Source organism: Podarcis liolepis (assembly GCF_965112155.1).
Source record: "Podarcis liolepis genome assembly, chromosome: 4".
NCBI lineage: Eukaryota > Metazoa > Chordata > Lepidosauria > Squamata > Lacertidae > Podarcis > Podarcis liolepis.
This window is the reverse complement of record NC_139558.1, coordinates 13,753,706-13,777,265: the sequence shown is the minus strand read 5'-3', so window position 1 is coordinate 13,777,265 and position 23,560 is coordinate 13,753,706. Positions and strand designations below refer to the sequence as shown.

The 23,560-nt window shown below is 41.9% G+C and overlaps 1 protein-coding gene across 2 annotated transcripts in view; it reads left to right on the top strand.

The window, feature by feature from the left end:
* Positions 1-23,560, top strand: part of GPC6 (glypican 6) — a 784,275-nt gene that overhangs the window by 397,089 nt on the left and 363,626 nt on the right. For both annotated transcript variants that reach the window (XM_083501238.1, XM_083501237.1), the window contains exon 3: positions 21,620-22,011. In XM_083501238.1, coding sequence (XP_083357364.1) covers positions 21,620-22,011 — 392 coding nt within the window. The remainder of the gene's footprint in view (positions 1-21,619; positions 22,012-23,560) is intronic.

Sequence of the window (23,560 nt, the reverse complement as noted above, 5' to 3'; positions counted from 1 at the left end):
TTCCATGCGCTGCTCTGGTTCGCCAGAAGCGGCTTAGTCATGCTGACCACATGACCCGGAAGCTGTATGCCGGCTCCCACGGCCAATAAAGCGAGATGAGTGCCACAACCCCAGAGTTGGCCATGACTAGACCTAATGGTCAGGAGTCCCTTTACCTTTACCTTTCTATCATCTATCTATCTATCTATCTATCTATCTATCTATCTATCTATCATCTATCTATCTATCTATCTATCTATCTATCTATATATCACATTTGCAAACCAGTAGAAGCAACACAGCTGGGAATAATTTTAGAAGCTTAGAAAAAAGCAGGTGTTTTGTTTCGTATTCCAAATCCATGATTCTTAAAAACCAATTCACACAGCTGCTATGCCCTTGTTGGCACTGTTATCGGACCACCCACAGGCATGGCAATTGGGCTCTCTGACTGGTCCAGCATGTTATTGTTTTGATGGGTTTTGTGATGTTTTGGAGTTACGGTACCTCTTTTTAAAAAGGGAGGGGGAATTAAAGATAGCCTTCTGAAAAGCTTGTAAAATCCACTGGAATCCAGGTTCTGAAGGAGGACCATATTCCAATATACACATTCAGCAGACTTCAGTTCAGAATTTGGGCCCACTAAATCCCTTGAGTTCTCTACTGGTTGAAGCAGAATATGGATGGGGATGCACATCCAGGTGTATAGATGAATGCAGAATCAGTGGAAACTAATGTACCATGAACCATTGTAATCTATATCCAGATGTGCGTTCAAATGGGGACATCAGCCTTTTGAACTGCACTGAGTGCCTCAAATGGGGCATGCATCTGTGTCCATATCCCTACCTACTTATGCATGAGTACATGGGGCTAGAGCTGGATTGGGATGACCATTTTGCCCAATAGTTTTATCCTTGTCTCTCATACTTTTACATGCTTTAATCATGCCAATAGAAAATACCACCTTTAGTGACTTGTTCGTTTTTATTTCCTTTGATGCTCTGGTGGGGCTTGTAATGCCAGCAATAACAGGCGAAGATTTCTTTTGTGCTCTCTAACTGCTAACTGATTAATTGTTGCTATGCTCCTCACTAGAGAATATATTGTAATTATACCACAACAGGCTACATTAAAGTAGCATTAAGGTTGTGACTCAATCCCCACAAAAGCAAAGGAACTTGGAGTTTTACTATGAAGTGCCTGATGTTATGTTTATAGAGTCAACAATTCTCCCTGGAAGGGGTAAAAGCTGATAAGATTGACTGCAGGGTTCAAATTTCATTATTAATTGCTAACATGAAGATCTAAATTTCTAATATGATTGCTGGGTTACAACTATGGGCCTGATTGTGGTGGCTGAATGTGAATCAAATTGGGCACGTGGAGTATCTAGATGACTTTATTATGGTACCAGTGGCCATATAGGACTGTCAGTTTTGCATTTTTGTGGTACAGAAAGTATTGGTTTAAAGTGTAGAGATATTTCCTATTCTATTAATTCAAGAAGGTTCTGGAAGCTTCTCTGTGTAGGGCAAGCTGGAAGTTTCTAGCTAACAAGCAAGCTTCTAATTCTGCCTAGAAACCAGCAGGAGGTTCCTCATGCTTGGGTTATTTCTTCAGAGAAGCTGAACGGCTGGATCAAACTGGTTCTGTTATCTTTCACTCAAGGTCATGCTGACTATAATTATAGGCCATAAGGAGCCTCAGTTTCACTTTCTGTCTCTCTTTCCTTCTGGTGTGGTGTTCCGTATATAGTATGCTAAGTGTTAAGGTTTTAGTCTTACTGTAAGTTTAAGTTAAGTCTGCTGCAACTGGATTTCTTATGGACTCAGTGGCGTAGCATGGGGGGTACAGGGGGGGCCGGCTGCACCGGGCGCAACATCTGGGGGTTAGGGGGCTCAAATCCACGGGTTAGGGGGCGCAAATTACTTGCCTTGCCCCGGGTGCTGACAACCTACGCTACGCCACTGTATGGACTGTACCGATCCTGAAGATATTGAATTTGTGACCAATATGCTCATTTGCCTTCAGTAGTAAAAACTCTGCTGGATAAAACTGATTGCCTCTGATCTATTTTGGGGGGAATCCTGCAATGTGTTTAAGTCTTTACTCTGCTAACTATACGTTGGGATCTGCTCTGGATCAATTTGAAGCAGAATTCATGACGCTTATGGTACCAGTGGCAATTTAGGACATGGTTTCCACCACTGAGCAGCTACTGAATGAGAAAAGCAGCTCCTGTTCCTTCAGTGCATGTGGGTGGCAGAAAGGGGATGGCTGGCCAGGAACGGGGAAGAACTATAGCACAATGGCTGAATGCATAATTTGCATAGAGAAGGTCTCGGGTGCAGTCCCTGGCATCTTCAATGAAATGATCAGAGAGCAGTTATCTTGAAAGGCCTTTGCCTGTGACCCCAGAGAACTGCTACTGGTCAGAATAAACAATTTTTGTCTATCCATTTGAACCGTCTGAACTAAGACAGCTTCCTGTGTCTGTAAGTAGAAGTGCTGTTGTATTCTGTTATTGTCAGGCTTCAGGGAATCGGGTTTCTCCCTCAGTGGCAGTAATTAAGCAGATCACATGAAAGGAGCGTTCTTACCAGATATGTTCTTTAATAATCACAGCGAGAGACAAAGGAAGGAATAGCAGGCTAAAAAAATGGCGTTGCTCGCAGTAAAGGTTTACCCCCTCCGTCCCCATAAATCTATGTCACTCCTACATCAGGTAATCTGAGCTTGTTGCCATTGTGCTTTCTGTTCCATCACTTTCCAAGCCCATTTAGTCTTAGGGGGAAGGGGGGTGGCTTCAGGAATGCTGTCCAAGGACACCGAATCAGTCAGCTGTCTCTCTCCTAGTGTTTCCTCTTCTAGCTGCTCCTCACCCAGTACTTCCCAGCTTTTCCCCTCTGGACTATGCCCTTCTGCAAACCACTGTTCTAAATCAATACTGTCCTCCTGCCCTTGGGAGGGTTTGGAAAAGGGGAGGGGCTCCCACCATTCCTCTTCAGTCTGGTCCCTGACAACTATGCACTTTTGCAGGGTTCCTCAGACACCTGTGCAAATGTTAAGGATGACACCATCCATCCTTCCTGATATCTGAAGACCCAGCAGAGCAGTACATGGCAGCTTCTCTCCATCATTTGCTGGTTTTCTTGATGCAGTGAGAATCTTTTACATTCACATACTGCCAGCAGAGTGAAACAGTACCACCAACATGGTTTGGCTGAATGTGTGTTTGTAAAATAGCATCAGTACACTAAATATATATAAAGAACAATTAGCACTTGTGGCTTTCAAACACCCTTCATAGTGAAGGAAAGTACCAGTTTCGGAATAGTCTGAAACATGTGCTATATATTTCAGTGGAAGGAAGATAAGAATGAAGATTTCTACCTGAACTTTTTGAGGTTCGGGTGATTGAATGCCAAGTGGGACAATCAATATGGAAGACCCCCCCAAAAGCCACATAGTAAAATATGCATGTAGCTGGTTTTATATTTCAGGAAATAAAGTTGTGTACCAGCTGGCTCAGTGTTTTATAGAAATTCAAATTCCCTCCCAGAGGTAATAACTTTAGATTTCACAAATAAATTGGCTTAATAATGCTTCACGAACACCCAAGTTTCTAAAATTCCACTGTCCAGCCAAGCACATATGTCAAGCGCTGTAGCAGATGTTTACCCTTGAGCGATATACTTTATCCGTGTGAAGATTTTTCAACAGAAATTCTCCCAAGCCCTAATTGTTAATGTGATGTCCCCTCTTATTCCATGGAGCTTGAAAAATATATGTAGAATTTTATCAGCAGTATTGAAAGTATGCTTCTCAAGTTGTCATAGCTGTACAAATGAATTCACATCTTGTAACACCTCATAAATATGCCACCATTGTGTGCCAGAAACAATGATTTCATGTTTTCTGGATATATATTTTCTCCACACAACTGTCTAGGAGGGTGGATTTTGATGCTTGCTTAGCAGTTTTGAAAAAGGGCCAATCTATTTGAGATTGCTGATGCTCCCAGGTGCCACTAATTCCCACTTCTTTCTGGGGGAAGGGGAAGAAATCTGTTAATTCTCTAACTATTGACAAAATAATATAACTTCGGGCAGAATGGAGAAACTGCAACCCTTCTTAAATGATTTAGATAGTGAAAAGTTATGTTAAGGAACAAGCATCTTGAACATTCTTCCTCCAAAGTGAGGGTTGGAAGCCTGTGGTTCTCCAGATGTTAGACTCTGACTTCCATCTTTCTTGAAGTTTGGATATGCAGGGTAGCGCTGATGGAGACAGACGACAAAGGGTGGTGGATTGTATCTCCCACCTGCCACCCATGGGCGAGCCAGATTGCCTTATCCTGCCAAATCTATGGCAGAGCAGTCAGCACTCCACCGACCCACTGAGGCTGTCATTGCTGCTGACTGAGAGTGGCCGCTGAGACCATATAACACCAGTCCTGAAAGACCTACATTGGCTCCCAGTACATTTCCCAGTACAATTCAAAGTGTTGGTGCTGACCTTCAAAGCCCTAAACGGCCTCGGCCCAGTATACCTGTAGGAGCGTCTCCACCCCCATCATTCAGCCTGGACACTGAGGTCCAGCTCCGAGGGCCTTCTGGCGGTTCCCTCACTGGAGAAGTGAGGTTACAGGGAAGCAGGCAGCGGGCCTTCTCAATAGTGGCACCCACCCTGTGAAATGCCCTCCCATCAGATGTCAAAGAAATAAACAACTACCTGACTTTTAGAAAACATCTGAAGGCAGCCCTGTTTAGGGAAGTTTTTAATGTTTGATGTTTTATCGTGTTTTTAATATTCTGTTGGGAGCCGCCCAGAGTGGCTGGGGAAGCCCAGCAGATGGGTGGGGTATAAATAATAAATTATTATTATTAAATTGTTGTTGTTATTGTTTTTGCCCACCCACTCACGGTGAAGTTCTGCTACCGCTGCTGCAGGAATGCAGCAGTCAGTGTCTCGAAAGAGTTCTACATACATGGAAAAGGTTGTGAGGTTCTTCCTCAGAACGATGTGGCCATAGAGTGTGCCTGTACTCTTGTTGGTTTCGTGTGATGATGGCAACCAAGGTTTAAACAGGATTTGTCACCATTGTGGTAGTGGCTCAGGCACTCGCGGTGGCCATCTCACCACAATGCCTCGCTCTGAGGAAAGACCTACTGCTCAGAGTGTGACTCTGAGGGCCAAGCTTGGGACCAGACCTCAAGCAGTGCTGGGAGGAGTGGGAGCAACCTCAAGGAAGGTGGCAGGCAGGAGGAAGGAGGAAAGGGCAGTGTGGGCACAGAGTAGGTTAGATGTGTTGGTGGGGTGCATGGAGAAGGAGGGGAAAGTGGCAGGTGGTGGTGACCACAACCCAGCACAGGTGCTAAATTGTTCTGCGGCTATCCCATGTAGGGTTATGAGAAGGCAGCGGTTTCCATTCTGACTTGCATTCATCACAAACAGTGCTACTTCCATTCTCCTGCAGTTCGGTTTCTGCCAACTGCTGTGCTGTTTGTCTCAGTGTCTGTTATTTGGCATGTTGCATAACTATTTACCTTGCTTGCATAACTTGCTTTCATTTCAGTGTAAATATACCCCCTCCAATCACTTGTATATTTTAAAAAAGCAGCTCGGCAGATTTCCATTCCTGACCACAGATGAGCATGCTAATTCCAGAATTCCAGCAATTTATAACCTCCTTTTCCATTTTCACTGGAATTTCCGGACATCCCTCAGCCCATGTACTATTTATTATATTGTTTTATTATTTTAAATTAATAAGAGGTGATAGCCTAAATAAAAGGATATACATATTTTTATAGTTAGGTAGATAATTAGACTAGGGGGCCATAGAAGATTTTAATGCACATGTATACGTAGTACCTAGTATATTCTAGAAATCAATGCTCATGTGAATTGTTCATGTGTTCATTCATAAGCCCATTTCATTTTTTCCACATTAATTTGTGATTTAACACAACACACATGCATACTCATGTTTAAATACATATGTTTATCTACTTTAAATGTCCCCCCCCCCGAATGTATGCATTTCCAAAACTATCTTATCTTAAAATACATTTTCCAGGAACGTATTTTGGCTTGTTCTCTGAGCTGGAAAGTGTATCTCACATTTCAGCTAAGTGTGAAATCCAAATAATAATCCGTTCCAATCCATGAAGTGTGAATCCAGGAGTGTGAATTAATTGGTTGCTTAAGAATACAAACCAAATGAAATTCCCTTCACTCTCTATTTATTTTATGAGACAAGAATACCAAATAGGCTTCTAAATGCCTAATAGCAATCATGCGTGGCCATTGGTGGCCATTGGGAAATTCCTTGGACCACCACATATTGGCACCACCTGGACTTATACCTGAATGGTTCATTGTTGTGCTGAAATTAGCACTATCCTGAAAAATCATGCTCTTCTCTCATGGGCCCACTCAACCCCTACCAAGTGAGAGAGAATGGTGATTTCTGCTACTGTCATGGGATAGGTAAAATGTCCCTGATGCTTTTGTGGTTGGTGATGGCTTATCCATGGGCATTCCGCATCTGGAAGCATCAGGAGCTCAGAGCGTTGTGGCAGCTCAAAGGGTTCTATTGCCGTGTTCTTTTAAAACTTAAAATAAACCACTCTTCCCTCAGCCACCTCATTTAAAGGAAAGCCGACCCTACTGCCACGTGGCAGGGAAGAAGCAAGTGGAAAGAGCATTAAGACAGCTTGAGCACCACCGTAGGTAGATAGATAGATAGATAGATAGAAAGATAGATAGATAGATAGATAGATAGATAGATAGATAGATAGATGATAGATAGATAGATAGATAGATAGATAGATAGATAGATAGATAGATAGATAGATGATAGATAGATAGATAGATAGATGATAGAGATAGATAGATGATAGAGATAGATAGATGATAGATGATGATAGATAGATAGATAGATAGATAGATAGATAGATATAGATGCAAGATTGCAGAATCAGATGGAGCAAAATTTAGAAAGGGTGGAATGTGAGCAAACCCTTGTTCAGAAGAATAAGTACCATCAAAACAAATGTTCTCCCCCAAAATCTTTTTTAAAAAAATACTTTTTATTAATTTTCCATATAAACATATATAATCACATCATTATTATCCATTTTACTTCTTTGGCTCTTTAGATCCTGTCAACTTCCTTCCCTCCCGCCTCTTGGCTTTCAAATCTAACCTTTATAGCACAGCATTTTATATATTTTCCAGTTCTAATATAACTCATTACAAAATACTTCCTGGTTTAAATAAATATAGAAAGGTAAAATAATTCTCATTACAAGTCTTCAGATAGCCCTACTAGTGTTGTTAATTGCTTACAATGATCTTTCAAATATTGTATAAATTTACTCCAGTCTTTTTGTTTTTTAAAAAAATAATGTTTATTAAAGTTTCACGAACAATAAAAAGTTTCAAAATTTAAACATAAGAGAAACTACAAAAATGGAAAAATACAAAAACAAAACACATAAAAAATACACAATAGAAAACAGTTAACAAAAGAAGGGAAGGAAAAAAGGAAAGAAAAGAAAAACCAAAAAGCAAAACAGAAAATAGATTAGTATTTTCATATCTTATACTTCATTCACTAGTTTCTTGACCTCCTCACACCTCCCTTTTTGTATTCCAGTTCAGATATTTAATTCAGCAAATCCTTACCCTCTAACATTTATCCTCACTCAAGATATTAACCTATTATAAATATCAATTTTCCAATTATCAATCCCTATTTACATTTTCTTATAAATCTTTTTACCAATACCACTTATTTTCCATCAGACATCGTTTTAACATTCCTTAATTTTACAGTGCTTCTGCAAGAAGTCCTTAAATTTCTTCCAGTCTTCCTCCACCGACTCTTCTCCCTGGTCACAAATTCTGCCAGTCATTTCTGCCAATTCCATGTAGTCCATCACTTTCATCTGCCATTCTTCCAGTGTGGGTAGATCCTGTGTCTTCCAATACTCCAGTCTTTTTGGAGTACTTGATAATGCTGGTTTTGTCAGATTTTTCCCGTCAGCTTCGCCAGTTCCGCAAAGTCCATCATTTTCACCTGCTGTTCTTCTTTCGTTAGTACTTCTTGTTGTTTCCTTTTTGGGGCTAAAAGAGTTCTTTCTCTCCCAAAATCTTGTGTATACTTCAAAATACTTTGGTGCCCAAGTAAAACTCAGTGGTGGGAGATTGGCAAAAGATAATTGACACATTCATGTGAAAAGAGAGAAAATATCATCACAAGTAGACTGGGGTGGGGCTAGGTATACCAGGGACTCAGCTATACAGCTGCAAATATAGCATTTTAAGTGTGTTTTAAGTGCATTATACAAATGTGAGGAACGTGGGTGGCACTGTGGTCTAAACCACAGAGCCTAGGGCTTGCCAATCAGAAGGTCGGCGGTTCGAATCCCCGCAACGGGGTGAGCTCCCGTTGCCCGGTCCCTGCTCCTGCCAACCTAGCAGTTCAAAAGCACGTCAAAGTGCAAGTAGATAAATAGGTACCGCTCCGGCAGGAAGGTAAATGTTATTTCCGTGTGCTGCTCTGGTTCGCCAGAAGCGGCTTAGTCATGCTGGCCACATGACCCGGAAGTTGTACGCCGGCTCCCTTGGCCAGTAAAGCAAGATGTGTGCCGCATCCCCAGAGTCATCCACGACTGGACCTAACGGTCAGGGGTCCCTTTATCTTTACCTTTATACAAATGTGACATCAGACGGTGATGTTGAGTTTATCACAAATTCAATATATTTTTCAGAACTTTTTAATAAAGTATTTACACAGCGTTTTTCATATGTGTCTAGATTCCACCCAGATACCTGGAGTTATCATGAAGCAGCTGGCTTAGGATGGTTAGCACAAACAACTGATACAGGGGAAAAAAATTAGACCATTGATAGAACATTCGTTCAGTCAAGGAAAATATTTTAAAATGGTTATGGTTATAGAAAAAGGATAAGAGCATTGGAGCCAACTCCTAGGGACGGAGCTCCCTTCAGCCCTCCCATAAAATATTTGAAAGGGGCAGGGGCCCATGGGCATGGCTATTATAATTTACAGTTGTAAATGCTATATCACAAATATTTGTCTTAAAATCTGGCTGAGCCAAGGTTAGGGACTTAATGCCAGCAGAAACAGGAATCAGCTGGCTAATCCAAAATTCTGCTGCATCCTAAATTGCTCATGCCAGTGAATGTTTCCATGGGATTGGCCCCTAGGTTAGAAACATATCAAGAGTGGGAGTTGATAGGAAATTATGAGAAGGTGAGCAAATGATTCCATCTGTTTATTTACTATTACACATAAGGACACATTTAAATGATATGACACAATAATAAGCGTGAAGGAAAGACAGATTTTGAGATATTGTTAGAAAGAACAAGATGGGAACCTTTTTCTAAGATTTGTCAAATATTGTTAAAGAAATATCACTAAAAATGGATGTGATTACATTGAGGTGTAATAGACATGCAGAAGAAAATACCTATAGGTATGTTTAGGAAAAGATCCAGTTTTCCAGTTGAAACCAACTATAACTGCATTAAAATGGCAGTTCAATGCCGCTGGTTGAACTCTCTGGAAGAACAACATGAGTAGCAGAACAAGGGATGTTAAATGCTGGATTCAGCATGAGGAAAGGGTTTTTTCCTCTGATATGTGATGGAGGTACAATAATGCAAAAACCTGTTGGCAAATGGTTATATCCAACATTAAAGAAATGCTTCCGGTAGAAATAAGTTCAACTCCTTATTATGCCTTGCAAGAATGACTCTTGCAAATTTTAAAAAAATCTAAGAGTTGGTATCAGAAGCAGATTCGTAAAATTTTCACAACTCCAAATGTCACGACACACTTTTCAACTCAAGAAATGTCTAAAAATGCACGTTAAAGTGCATATTTTGAGAGAAAACGGAGCTGGGCTGGAAGTGCACATTGTAAGAGAAAAATATTTATGCAAATGAGGGAAAACATCTTACAATGTAGTTTAAATACACATTTAAATGGGGGGGAAATTAAAGTTGTAAATTAATGTGCAAATGGGATGAAACAGACTTACGAGTCAGAGGTACTGAAAAATAGACTGGTGTTTCCATCTCTAGTTCTTTCCCAATTTAAAAGAGAGCATAGCTCAGAATGCAGGTTTTGAAAGACACACAGACACACACACACACGCAAAATCACCAAAAAGAGGGGGTGGGGGGGGGGACTTTACATTGGCAAATGATCTGTCAAGTGACCCATGAAGAAAATCAAGATTGAGTTGCCCTTTGAAATAAACCTATTTGAATTTTATTATCTTCAGAGCACCTTGTGTCCCTAATCTTGTGAAAGGTTAGTATTCCATCCATCAGTGGAAGATTAGAGCGCTCCTTGACGCCTGTGCTTGATGATAACTGAATGCAGCACTTGGGGCCAGAGGAAAGAGATTCATTACCATCAGCCATTCTCAGGAAGATTGGGTAAACAGTCATTTGGGGGGAAAGCAGGTTCTCTAGGCAGGCCACCTATATCCTTGGGTCAAGATGGCAAAAATCAGAGGAGCAGGTTGTCACCGAAGATTTTAAACCTTTTAACAACAAGCCCAACTAAGGCACAGGCATCTTATTCCCGGTAGCATTCTGCCATTCTCACCTCCTACTCTGAATTGCTGATTACTAGTCTTAAAATATTTCTGTCTCTCTGCTTGAAATAGCAATGCTTTTTTCAGGACTGCTGTAAAGAAGCAGGTGAATGGAATATGTGCGCGCACACACATGTACAGTATGTATATATTTATATCCAAGCTTAAAAGAAGCATAGATTCAGTACAGCAGCTGTGACAATTAGGGCAGTTAAGATAAAAGGGTCAGATCATGTATGCCAAAGGCAAGCTTTATGATATTACTGGGAAAAATCAAACTTCATGTATTAATATGCAGTGTGCTTTCCCTTTGTTTTAGATAATAGCTATATTTTTTGTGTGCGGCAGCCTCTCTTGAAAGCCTGGCTGCTGTTAAATGCAGACCCTGGAATTGTGGTTCCTTCACGGACCTCTTGCTTTTGAGCTTTAATTTGTGATCAGGATGAAATCAGCAGTTCAAGTAATGACCTGGCGTCTAACTTTCTAAAACGGTGTGTGATTTTTGCATCCCGGCCGTATCAGCGTTAAGTAACAGCATCCCTGAGCATCACCTTGAAAAAACAGGAGGTAATCCAAGGGATTAAACATGCCTGCAGTTTGGTCCATTTGTTCCAGTAAACTACTCCTGGGAGATATGCCAAATCCCTGGCCTTCTGCTGCTCCATGTATTCATTTGAGACATCACAGACACACAGAACTTTAAAAGAAGGGGGAGAAACTGTGAATGAATAGGGGAGGTCGGCGGGCAGTCAAAGACTCCCAGGATGGGGTTTACACAGTACTTATGGAAGCCTTCTTCCCATGTTATGCTGCCATGAAGTTCAAGTGCTCCTATCTGTTCCTGAAAACTTCTTAAAATGGACTATGTAGGGACTTAAATGGGCTAATGCTACAGCTTTTCCTCTCTCTCTCTCTCTCTCTCTCTCTGTGTGTGTGTGTGTTTTTAAAAAATCCAGCTGTGGAAGGGGGAGTTATCTAAATTGCCTTTTGATTAGATGCTGGAGATGTTCTTAGATGATTTCTAAATTGAAATGAGGATTCAGCAACCTTATGAAATAATGCACAACATTATATATATATATATATATATATATATATATATATATATATATATATATATATATATATATATTTTTTACACCACCTATTTTCATCAAACCACCTTTGATGTCCAGGGCAGGTAGCAGCACTTGGCATTGATGGGGCAGCTGCTGTGGCCCATAGAATTTTTTCTTAGTGGGTTTTTTTTGCCATTTTAAATGCTTCTTTTCATAAAAGGTTGTCTGTAAACAAATCAAAACAGCTTAGCACATGAAGGAGGAATTTATTTCATGGCACAGATCCTCTGTCCTTCTCTCCCACTTCCAATATACAGAATAACACAAAGGAACACTCAGAAATATGACTTTTCACCTGATGTGGTGCAGTGCATTCTGCCACATCAGCTGTTCTGTTTCCTCAGCCTGTTGCTTACGTAAGCCAGGCCTGAGGTAATATAATATCATATAATATTAGGCCCGACATTATCACCATAGTTAACTGTGGGCAGGAAAAATATATCTGCCAATTAAAACATAGTTTATATTGAAAGTTGAAATGTAAATATGAATAAAGCACTATTTGGCTATTCAGGGGGTTAACTTGTGCCTAATCAAATTATGCTTATGTCAGTGAAAGTGACAACTGTATTTTCAATGCTAGGTTGACTGAACAGTGTAATTTCATAATGAACCCTAATATTACATTGCTTAATGGGAACTCACACTTAATTACATGCTTGGTAAATACAGCAGCACTTAACATCTAGGGCTATGTAGGGGACAATAAAATTATAACATACTGGAGGTGGTTTTTACTAATATAGAGGCAAATGTGTAATTAGTTGGCACCTAGCATTTTATAGGCTGTGAGGGAAGCTGGGTTGTACGCACATTCCCATTGCTGTAATGAGTAGAGCCATGACTTTTCAAAATCATTTCAGGTTCCATTCCCTTCAGGGGCTTGCATTACCGTATTTTTCGCCCTATAGGACGCACTTTTTCCCCTCCAAAAATGAAGGGGAAATGTGTGTGCATCCTATGAGGCGAATGCAGGCTTTCGCTGAAGCCTGGAGAGCGAGGGGGGGTCGGTGCGCACCGACCCCTCTCGCTCTCCAGGCTTCAGGAAGCTATCCGCTAGCCATGGGAGACCCAGCTCTCCCATGGCTAGCGGAGACCTTGCCGGCACCCAGAAGCTTGGGGGGCACTGAGCTCAGCACGCCCCAAGCTTCGGGATTAGTGCAGCACTCCGCTAGCCGTGGGAGAGGCGCGCAAAGTCGCGCGGCTCTCCCAAGGCTAGCGGAGACCTTGCCGGCACCCAGAAGCTTGGGGCGCACTGAGCTCAGCACGCCCCAAGCTTCGGGCTTAGCGCAGTGCACCGGGGGGGGGGGGGGATAAAAAGTTTTTTCTTTATTTCTCCCCTAAAAAACTAGGTGTGTCCTATGGGCCGGTGCATCCTATGGGGCGAAAAATACGGTATTTTATTTGCTGATTGCATTGTGTTTAAATGTTGATGTGTTTGTGTGTGTAAGTGGTAAGCAGCTTCCAACACACTAGGCACAATCCAATGTTGCACAAACTACCCACACAATGGGAATTACAGTGCTACCTCGGTTTTCAAATGTCTCCATTGACAAACATTTCGGTTTTCGAATGCCGTAAACCCAGAAGTAAATGCTTCGGTTTTCGAACTCGCCTCGGAGGTCAAGCATACCATGTGGCTTCCGTTTTGAGTTTTCCGTATTGAGGCTTCCATACTGAGTTTTCGGTTTTTGAACGTTTTGAAACTCGAATGGTCTTCTGGAGCAGATAACGTTCAAAAACTGAGGTACCACTGTAATCTCCTCCTCCCTACAGCCTCCCAAATCTGCTCCAAAGGATTCCCCAACCCTCTGAAGCAGCTTTTAGGATGTGCAGAAAGCTGCAGAGGAGAGGAGAGACGAGGACGACAGTCTTAGCAAAAGTTTCAGTAGCTAAAGTCCATTCCACTCTCACAAACAGCATTTCCAACTTCCAAGCTAGCATCTCAGCCTTCAGACATGAGGTAAAGTATTTATTTAATTGCATTATTACATTCATAATACACCCATCTTCCAAGAAACTCAAGGCAGCCTGCATAGTTCTTATTTCCTCATTTTATTTTCACAAGAAGCCAGTTAGGCTGATAGGTAGTGACAGGCTCAAGGGATTTGAACCTGGATCCTGCCCTAGTCCAACAGCACTAACCACTATACCACATTATCTCTCAGTTATGTCCACTGATTGCATACGGATTCCTTTTGTATGCTATATAATATGAAGGTAGCAAACGTCTGGATTTGTTGCAATGGCTTTGTCATGCATCGTATAATGTGCATTAGGTACTTAGTTTGGCTTAACAAAAGCAACAACAACAACAATAAAGTCAATTTGTGGCATGGGAGACCAGGAGAAAACTGGAAGATTTTTTTATTATTATTATTTTTAATAATGATATTTATTGGGAAAAGAATTTTTAAAATTACAAAGGAAAAAAAATTACAGAAAAAAGACAAAAACAGAAAAAAAGAAAAAATAAAACCATCGTTTTCAAATTCTCCACTTTCATTACCTTCTTTCCATGACCTCCTCCTCCTCCCATCTCTTGTATCTTAATTAATAATTATCACAGCAAATCCTTTCCATAATTCATAATATTATGTCATTACATTACCTTGCTCTATTTTCATCTTATCTTATAAAAAACCTTAAAACCTAAAACTTAAATCTTATTTTTACCAGCTTCTCATAACCATTACCTTTTTACCTAATTCTTTAAACATTTTTACAAAAGCCAAATAATTTCATTTCAACATTTTTCCAACGTTCATCAATTTTATAAAATATTCCTAATGATAGAAAAGAAGAAATAAAAACAATCCAAACTTCTTCCAGCGTCCCCTCCCCCCGGTCCCGGGATTGTCAGTCCTTTTTATCCCATTAGTCTAGCACATTAACCTGGTGATCTTATATCCGAGGCGAAAACTGGAAGATTTAAACCAGCCTCTTGAAATAAGAAGCCACTCTTTATCCAGAAGACAAGGTTGGCCACAAATCCCATTGTTGGCCACAAATCCCATTGTACAAATTGCATCTCATGTGAGCCAGATATTTAAGAATGCCAGTGTGTGCGCAATTTGTGCAGTTCTAAATAACTCTTTGGTGAAAGGGAATGATCATAGAGAAGAGTTAAATATGACCCCATTCACATGGCGATAATTTTAAGCACTCCCAAGTATCAGACCTGCTTCCTGACACAGGTAGAATTATACTGAAAGGCAAAACACCCCACAGAATACGTACAAATAGGATAACTTAACACTGACCGTTTAATTTTCCAGGAGTTCCAGAGGGTAATATATGGAGGTGTGAATATTGTAATCTTTTGCCAAATGCACTTAAATCCAATTCTGAAACATGTTTCATATCTCTCAGCCCCACTCACCTCACAGAGTGTTTGTTGTGGGGGAGGAAGGAAAAGGAGATTGTTAGCTGCTTTGAGACTCCTTAAGGTAGTGATAAAGTGGGATATCAAATCCAAACTCCTCCTCCTCCTCCTCCGCTTCCTCCTCTTCTTCTTCTTCAATTGTGGCATCTGCCCATATATGCTGTGATTTTACCCTTCATCAGATCATCTTTATAGATTTGTCTTTCCATATGCATTTTCTTTATGTCCCTAAATATGGCTGCAATGTGTGCTTTATGCTTGTCTGTTACCTCATGGTACTGATGAGAGATAGAGGAGAAGAAAGAAGTGTCTCCAATGATGACTGAGTTGGCTCACCCACAATATCAAAACACTAATATCTGACCTCTGCTAAAGAATAAAGAAAAGAAGAAGAGGTAGTTGATTAAAAAATTGCATGTTTGAGGCAGGCTTTTCTAAGTATTATACTTTCTTTTTGACCTTATTTACAGCAGCATTCTATATCTGTCTTATCAGTAGTAAGTCCTGTTGACTCCCATGAGACTTACTTCTGTGGTCAGTGTATCCATGGTGTATTTGGTGTAAATTAGAGTATGCATTACACGACTGACCTTGCATTCACTGTATGGCTGATGTTTTCACACTGACCTTGTGGGAACAAATGCAATATTTGCAGAGGTGGTTGTTCAAGGGACAGACCATAAAACAGGGACATTTCCCATCAAATGAAAGAAAATATATTGAGGAAAGAAAAGCTCTTTTCAGGATCCACTATGTACTACATGTGCAATCTGTCTTGTCAGCAAAAAATTCCTAACAGTTCTGAAAGCATTGACCAAATCTGTTCCTAATATATCACCAGTTAGAATGCAGGATGTTGCTTGTTTCCCATTAGGCAGGAATTAAAATAACTCGTATATTCCATAAAGAAAGTTGTACTTATTCCACATCAACTGGGGCCTTCTTGTAACACCGCTATTTCCCATAAAAGAGCAATTAATATACCAGATACACAATATTCTAATAGCTTTAGCTAGATATTTGTGATTATTTCTCTTGGCAGAAAATAAATGTATTTGGAACAAAAGGATAAATTTCCTTTGTTTCTTGCTTTTTCCTGCTCATAACTTACAGTTTTACTCTCTTGCACTGCTCTGCTCCCATTCTCACTTTCCATTCTTCATCTTCAAATTCTTGTGGCTTATATGTTTAATACATATTTAAATATTTAATAGATTTCATAAATTTGAACTTCTAATCTGTTAGCTAATTTTTCTTGTCGAGTGACATGTGTTTCATCTGTGGGATAAGAAAACAAGACTGCAAAGCTGCTACTATGAACTCACCCCTTCTCATTAACAACAATACATATGTTCGTAATATATGACATTGTATCTGCCAGTCTAGGATTAGGCTTGGATCTCATATGAAAAGCCATAAAATCTAAGTACTCATAGTGACCACAAGAGAGAGAGACAGCTTCTGTTATAACATTTTCTTATTGCTAAGCCTTTAACTGTTAACTTTAACATTGTTTAATTAACACAGTGGTGGTTTTGTAATGCTGCAGAAAGTTTATAATAAATGAAGTGAAGAAGTTTCTAGTGTGGCTTCAATAAAGCCACGTGTTAACAGGGATTTTCCTCTATTAGCAATGTGAGACTTATTCAGCTCACAGTATAAATGATATACAATGTATTGGATGTAGTCTGCACTTCTGAAAGTAACAGGATACGCCAGTGTGGATTATAGGTGATTGGGAGCACAAACGTTTTGCAAAAAGGAAAACATGACTAGCCGAACTGTTCGTGATTCTGTCCAAAAGGCATTTTAACACGCCCTGCTGGGAAATGGTATTAAACTGATGTGTTTGCTGGTGAGAATTTCTGACATCTGCTTTCTTCACTTGGCTGCAAAGGAGGAGTAAAAACACAAAGATGCGGTCACAACTGGCAGAGTATTCCGAGATCAAATATCGCTTTAAATTGTTTAGGGTGGAGCTATAGCTATCTTAGGAAATACATGTTTCCAAAACTGTATGACTTCAGACAAAGAGAGTGTATATCGCTGGCAGGTGGAAGAGAAGAACCGTGCACTTGAACTTGCTTCCCCCATGCAAACTGTTCTTCTTTTGGCCATCTCCACTTATTTGTGGTTTCATAATTTATTATTATTATTATTACCCCACCCATCTGCTGGGTTTCCCCACTCTGGGCCGCTTCCAACAAAATATTAAAAATACAATAAAACATCAAACATTAAAGACTTCCCTAAAGCCTTCAGATGTCTTCTAAAAGTCAGGTAGTTGTTTAGTTCCTTGACATCTGATGGGAGGCCGTTCCACAGGGCAGGCGCCACTACCGAAAAGGCCATCTGCCTGGATCCCTGTAACTTCGCTTCTCGCAGGGAGGGAACCACCAGAACACCCTCAGTGCTGGACCTCAGTGTCCAGGCAGAACGATGGGGGTGGAGACGCTCCTTCAGGTATACTGGGCCTTTGAGGCCATTGAGGGCTTTAAAGGTCAGCACCAACACTTTGACTTGTGCTTGGAAATGTACTGGGAGCCAATGTAGGTCTTTCAGGACCGGTGTTATATGGCCACTCCCAGTCACCAGTCTAGCTGCCACATTCTGGATTACTTGTAGTTTCACCTTCAAAGGTAGCCCCACATAGAGTAAGGTTACTAGATTTTTTCAATGAATCCGGGGACACTTTTTCAACTTCAATGGATTTTGTATGGGGACTGATTTGTAAATCTGGGGACTGTCCCCGGGAAAAGGAGGCATCTGGTAGGTAGCCTTAACACAGAGCGCATTGCAGTAGTCCAAGCGGGAGATAACTAGAGCATGCACCATTCTGGCCAGACAGTCTGCGGGCAGGTTGGGTCTCAGCCTGTGTATCAGGTGGAACTGGTAGACAGCTGCCCTGGATACAGAATTGACCTGTGCCTCCATGGACAGCTGTGAGTCCAACATGTCTCCCAGGCTGCGGGCCTGGTCGTTCAGCAGCTCAGTTACCCCATTCAGGACCAGGGAGTCCTCCACACGTGCCTGCTTTCTGTCCGTCCGTCCCCCCGCACAGTACGTCTGAGCTTCACTGAAGAAAAATCAATTAAAATTGGGTCATGGTGGGAATCATCTACTGCAGATGCATCAAGCACCTCCTACCATCCACTGACAAGTGCTTCCTGACCCACGTGCAGATTAGTCAAAAACACTGTGCTTGGAAATACAGGTTTCCTTCAGAAGTCCTGTTTCATCCTCAGCAAAGCTTGAGATTACTTGATGCAACCTCTTCCATTAGGGAAGAGCGCTAAGGATTTTGCTTGGGGGAGAATCATGAGTCAACCATGTGAAGGGAACTACAGTCAATAGCAAGTGATTGGTACCTTTCACTGGACAAGTGGCATTGCAAACAGCAGCGACAAGGGGTTTCACTTTATTTGGGACCGTAGTGTAGGGGCAATGGTTTGAAGCCCCTCCTATTGCCACAGTACTGATCTATCTCCCCCTTCCACTGCCCACTTATCAAAAAGACATATAATATGTGCATGGAGCCACAAACTATGAAGAATCAAATACAGTGGTAACTCCGGTTACATACGCTTCAGGTTACATATGCTTCAGGTTACAGACTCTGCTAACCCAGAAATAGTGCTTCAGGTTAAGAACTTTGCTTCAGGATAAGAACAGAAATCGTGCTCCGGCGGTGCGGCAGCAGCAGGAGGCCCCATTAGCTAAAGTGGTGCTTCAGGTTAAGAACAGTTTCAGGTTAAGAACGGACCTCCGGAATGAATTAAGTACTTAATCCGAGGTACCACTGTAAATGTTCCATGAACAGGAATGGTAGGAGTGCTAAGTTACTGAAATGGAGACAGAATGTCTCCCCACAGTCGATACATGAGATGATGGGTACTCCAAATGTAGCAATGGGTGCTCCAAGAACAGCAGCAGACAGAACACTTCTTCCAGGATAATGAACTGTTTCCATGATAATTCTTCACCAGCAAATTAATTGTCCCCAAAGGTACATCAAATGGCCATGGATCAGCAATCACTTAAAAGTGTAAATAAAAAAATTCCTTCCAGTAGCACCTTAAAGACCAACTAAGTTAGTTCTTGGTATGAGCTTTCGTGTGCATGCACACTTCTTCAGATACACTGAAACAGAAGTTGCCAGATCCTTCTATATAGTGAGAAGGTGGGGAGGGGTATTACTCAGAGTTCTTGGTATGAGCTTTCATGTGCATGCACACTTCTTCAGATACACTGATACAGAAGTTCTGTAACTTCTGTATCTGTAACTTAAAAGTGTAGTAAGCTTACAGTGTTCTGTTTTACAACACGGGGTTTTCTTTGGTGTGCACTTATTAAAAAACCCAGTTATGCACATCTGGCATCTAGTTTCCCCCTTATGCTGAACCCAACTATGACAGCCTCATCTGATTTTCTTCTCATTCTGAGCATGACCATGTGCTAAATTAGGCTCTGCCATGATTGCACTCCTCTAAGCCACTCCCTCATCCCCCTCTACTCCCACATGCAAGCCTTTAAAACAACACTTTATTTTAGACTTGTTGACTTAGGCACAGAATTTGCTAAATAGCATTCTTCCCCTTATTTCATACTCAAAAGCAGAAACACTGCCAATTCAGTTTCTAAGTGACAAGAGCTGCATTGCTTAAACAATCCTTTAAATATAAATGGAACAGCTTTTGTAGCAGTTTTCCTTAAAAGCATATTTAACATTTAGGGCTATGGATTTTTTTAAAAATGATATATTCTGCATCCTCATGAGGAATCTAATGTTCTCTTAATATTATTTCAAAGGAACTCTTCTCAATGTCAAATCTTCAGAGCAAAGCTGCATAATATTGACCAACCCACATGCACAGGCAACAAGATTCTTGGCACAAGATTCTTTCTTGACCAGTTAATTAAGGATGGAGATAGGCAGGGTTTTTTTTAGTTGAAGGCTGGACGCCCAGAATAGATCTGTCCAAGGAAGTGGGGTGCTCAGAGTTTGTGCAACTACCCCACATTTTCATACACATTACACAAACACACAACCACAAAGAGAGGCACAGAGTCCACAGCTGTCAAGGAGCTGTCAGGCAAGCGCAGGTTCTCTGCAGGGCAGGAAAGAAATTGAGGCAAGAAATGCAATTAGCTTTTCTTCGCAGAAAGTTACAACACAGCAGTGTTACTCTGGCTCGACTCATTAAGCATGAGACGTTGCTGAATCTGACCACTGGCCCCCACCTACCCCTCTAGCCTCTCACTCTGTATCCCTACCAAGCAGGCAGAGACTTTGACAAGCAGGTGGGTTCCTCCTCTGAGCCTGCCTGGCCCATTGCTCAGGATGCGCGGGACCCTCCTTGAGTGGGGTGGCAGAGGAGGAGGAGAACCAGCAGGACTGGAACTGTCCAGCTGACAGGTAGCAGGGACCATCTCTGACTGCTCTCTGCTGAGTCTGCACTGACATTGAGATCAGCCTCCAGCCCTCTCCTGGAAGGGCCTCCTTCCAGTGGCGTAGCGTGGGGGTGCAGGGGGGGCCAGGCGCACCAGGCGCAACATCTGGGGGGGCACTCGCACTCTCAGCTCTCTGCCCCTACCTGGCTCACTCACTCTCTCTCACTGCAGTGCTGGCTGTGCGAATCCGATCCGAGCCGCCGGGTTGCTGCCCATTGTGGAGGGGGGGTGCCAGGCGTGCGGTGCGGAGAGCGAGGGACTATCTGGGGGAGGGACAGTGCAGCGGCCGCCCAGCGCAGTGCTGAGCGCAGGAGAGAACCACACCAGATCAGACCAGGCAGCAGCAAGAAGAAGCTGGCAGCGGCGGCAGGTTAGGGGGCGCAAATTACTTGCCTTGCCCCGGGTTAGGGGGCGCAAATTACTTGCCTTGCCCCGGGTGCTGACAACCCACGCTACGCCACTGCCTCCTTCTTCTGACCACCCTACCCTTGATTGCTCAAGCCTCCTGCTTCAAGCACCTCCCAGCTCGTCCCTTCCCCAGACTGCTCTCCAGTGTCCCACAACCATGATCCGAGGTCTAAATTGTCTTCTGCGTCATCTTTGGTGGGCTCTAGACCAGGCGGCACCCATCGTTCTTCCTCAGCCAGCCAGTCTCTGACAATAGCTGACTGGTGCAGATCAGTGGAAGAGTGCAGCTGAGTGCTGCAGTGGGACAGAAGATTGTGCTCTTTCTGCTCTACAGTGTATTGGTTAAGGAGTGAAGAAAGTACACTTTTAATATCCTACCTATACAGTAGTTGTCTGGGCAGGGAGGCTGAAATGTCTCCCTTCAGCTCAGTGCTATGATGTTACTCCAGTGCTCTACAACACATTCAGAAGGTGCCTGGTGAGTTTGGGGTCTGATTCTGGCACCCCCTTACTTTAAAAGTTGAAAACAAATGTGACACGCTGTCCTAATCCTGATTATCACTAATATTGTTTGCTTTCCTTCATATTATATATTGTTTTCCTTACGCTTATGCTTCTATTTTGTACAGAATTTTTCCGAGAACTCCTGGAGAATGCCGAAAGATCTTTAAATGATATGTTTGTACGGACATACGGCATGCTGTACATGCAGAATTCGGAAGTGTTCCAGGACCTCTTCATAGAACTGAAACGGTATTATACAGGAGGCAACGTGAACTTGGAGGAAATGTTGAATGACTTCTGGGCTCGGCTATTAGAGCGAATGTTCCAGCTCATAAACCCCCACTATCATTTCTCTGAGGACTACCTAGAGTGTGTAAGCAAATACACAGACCAGCTTAAGCCTTTTGGAGACGTACCCAGGAAACTGAAGGTTCAAGTGACAAGAGCTTTCATCGCTGCAAGGACCTTTGTTCAGGGGCTGACCGTAGGCAGAGAAGTTGCTAACAGAGTATCTAAGGTAATCCAAATTATTTCTTTTCATTGCTGGTTCTTTCCTTTCAATGCTTCACTGGAGCCTTCATCTCCTATTCCATGCTGTCCTTTATGGTGCGCAACTTTCAATCTATGCCACAATTATAGCTGAAAGGCAAGTTTGTTGACGTGTAACTGTGGGATGTTTTCTTCCTTGGACTAAGTCAAGATGATAGCTATACTGTTGAGATTTCCATTTAGAAAGGAACATATGTCAGTATTTATGTAGCACAAATCCCTTTATAGGGATGCCAGCCTGCCTGACCCATATTTCCCCCTCCTTCTGAGTCTCAGTGTCTGAGACCTGATTCCAGCATACAGAAGAAGTAACATGATGAGGAGCTCTGGAGTACAACTAATGGATTTCACGTTGGATGCTGCAGGTGGAAAGCTAGCCTGTAACGAATGTCTGAGGGTGTATGGGGTGGACAGATCTGTCAGTGTTGGTTTTTCTCTTTTCCTCATGTTATTTAAGTTCAGTCAAACTCTTTTCTGCATCAATTTGCCTTTTTTAAAGAAAGTAACCTCCTCCATTCATATACGCATTTCCAAGCACATTTCTTCAAGCGTTTCCCTCCAGCACAATACATTTCTGTATGTTATTTTCACCAATATCCACATTTTTCTGTGCTCTTTTCCCAATGCACACATTCTGCACATGTGTTTTGGCTGGAGAACTGCATCACAAAATGTAGAGAAGTGTAAATTTATAAGGACAGCTTCATTTGGTTCCGGGATTCATTTACAGTGGTGCCCCGCAAGACAAATACCTCGCAAGACGGAAAACCCGCTAGACGAAAGGGTTTTCCATTTTTGAGCTGCTTCGCAAGACGATTTTCCCTATGGGCTTGCTTTGCAAGACGAAAACGTCTTGCGAGTGTTCCGATTTTTTTCCGCTCCCCCCCCTTTTTCTAAGCCGCTAAGCCGCTAATAGCCTTTTAGCCGCTATTCCGCTAAGCCTTTAATAGCGCTAATCCGCTAAGCCGCTAATAGGGTTGCTTCGCAAGACGAAAAAACCGCTAGACAAAGAGACTCGCGGAACGGATTAATTTTGTCTTACGAGGCACCACTGTACAGAGTGCAAATTAGGTAGGTGCGAATGGAACAAATTTCTTCCACATCACCAGAAGTTGTAGGATCTAAGGGCAGACTACGTATCAAATGAGAGATTTTTGTCATTAGGATCTCCCAAGTTTGTTCTTTTTTTTCTCAGATGAGGGCAAGGCTCTCTTCTCTTCTCATTTGTTTTAAACCTCTTTCCAGTATATAAATCCAAACCATATGCTTGTCAGCTAAAGAGGAAACAAAACATGTAAATGCATGACATCAGTATCCCAAAAGAAGGATTGTTTGATCAAAGGTTATGTCCCAAGCAGAGCAGTGGAACCTGAGGACTGCTGATGGACAAAACCATGATTGTCATTTTTATATATGTTGATCTTTGCAAAGCCATTAGTTCTGACTCATGACTTTGGATGGTGCTGATAAGAGGTTCCGACTAAACATCAGGAAGAATTTTGTGATGGTAAGATCTA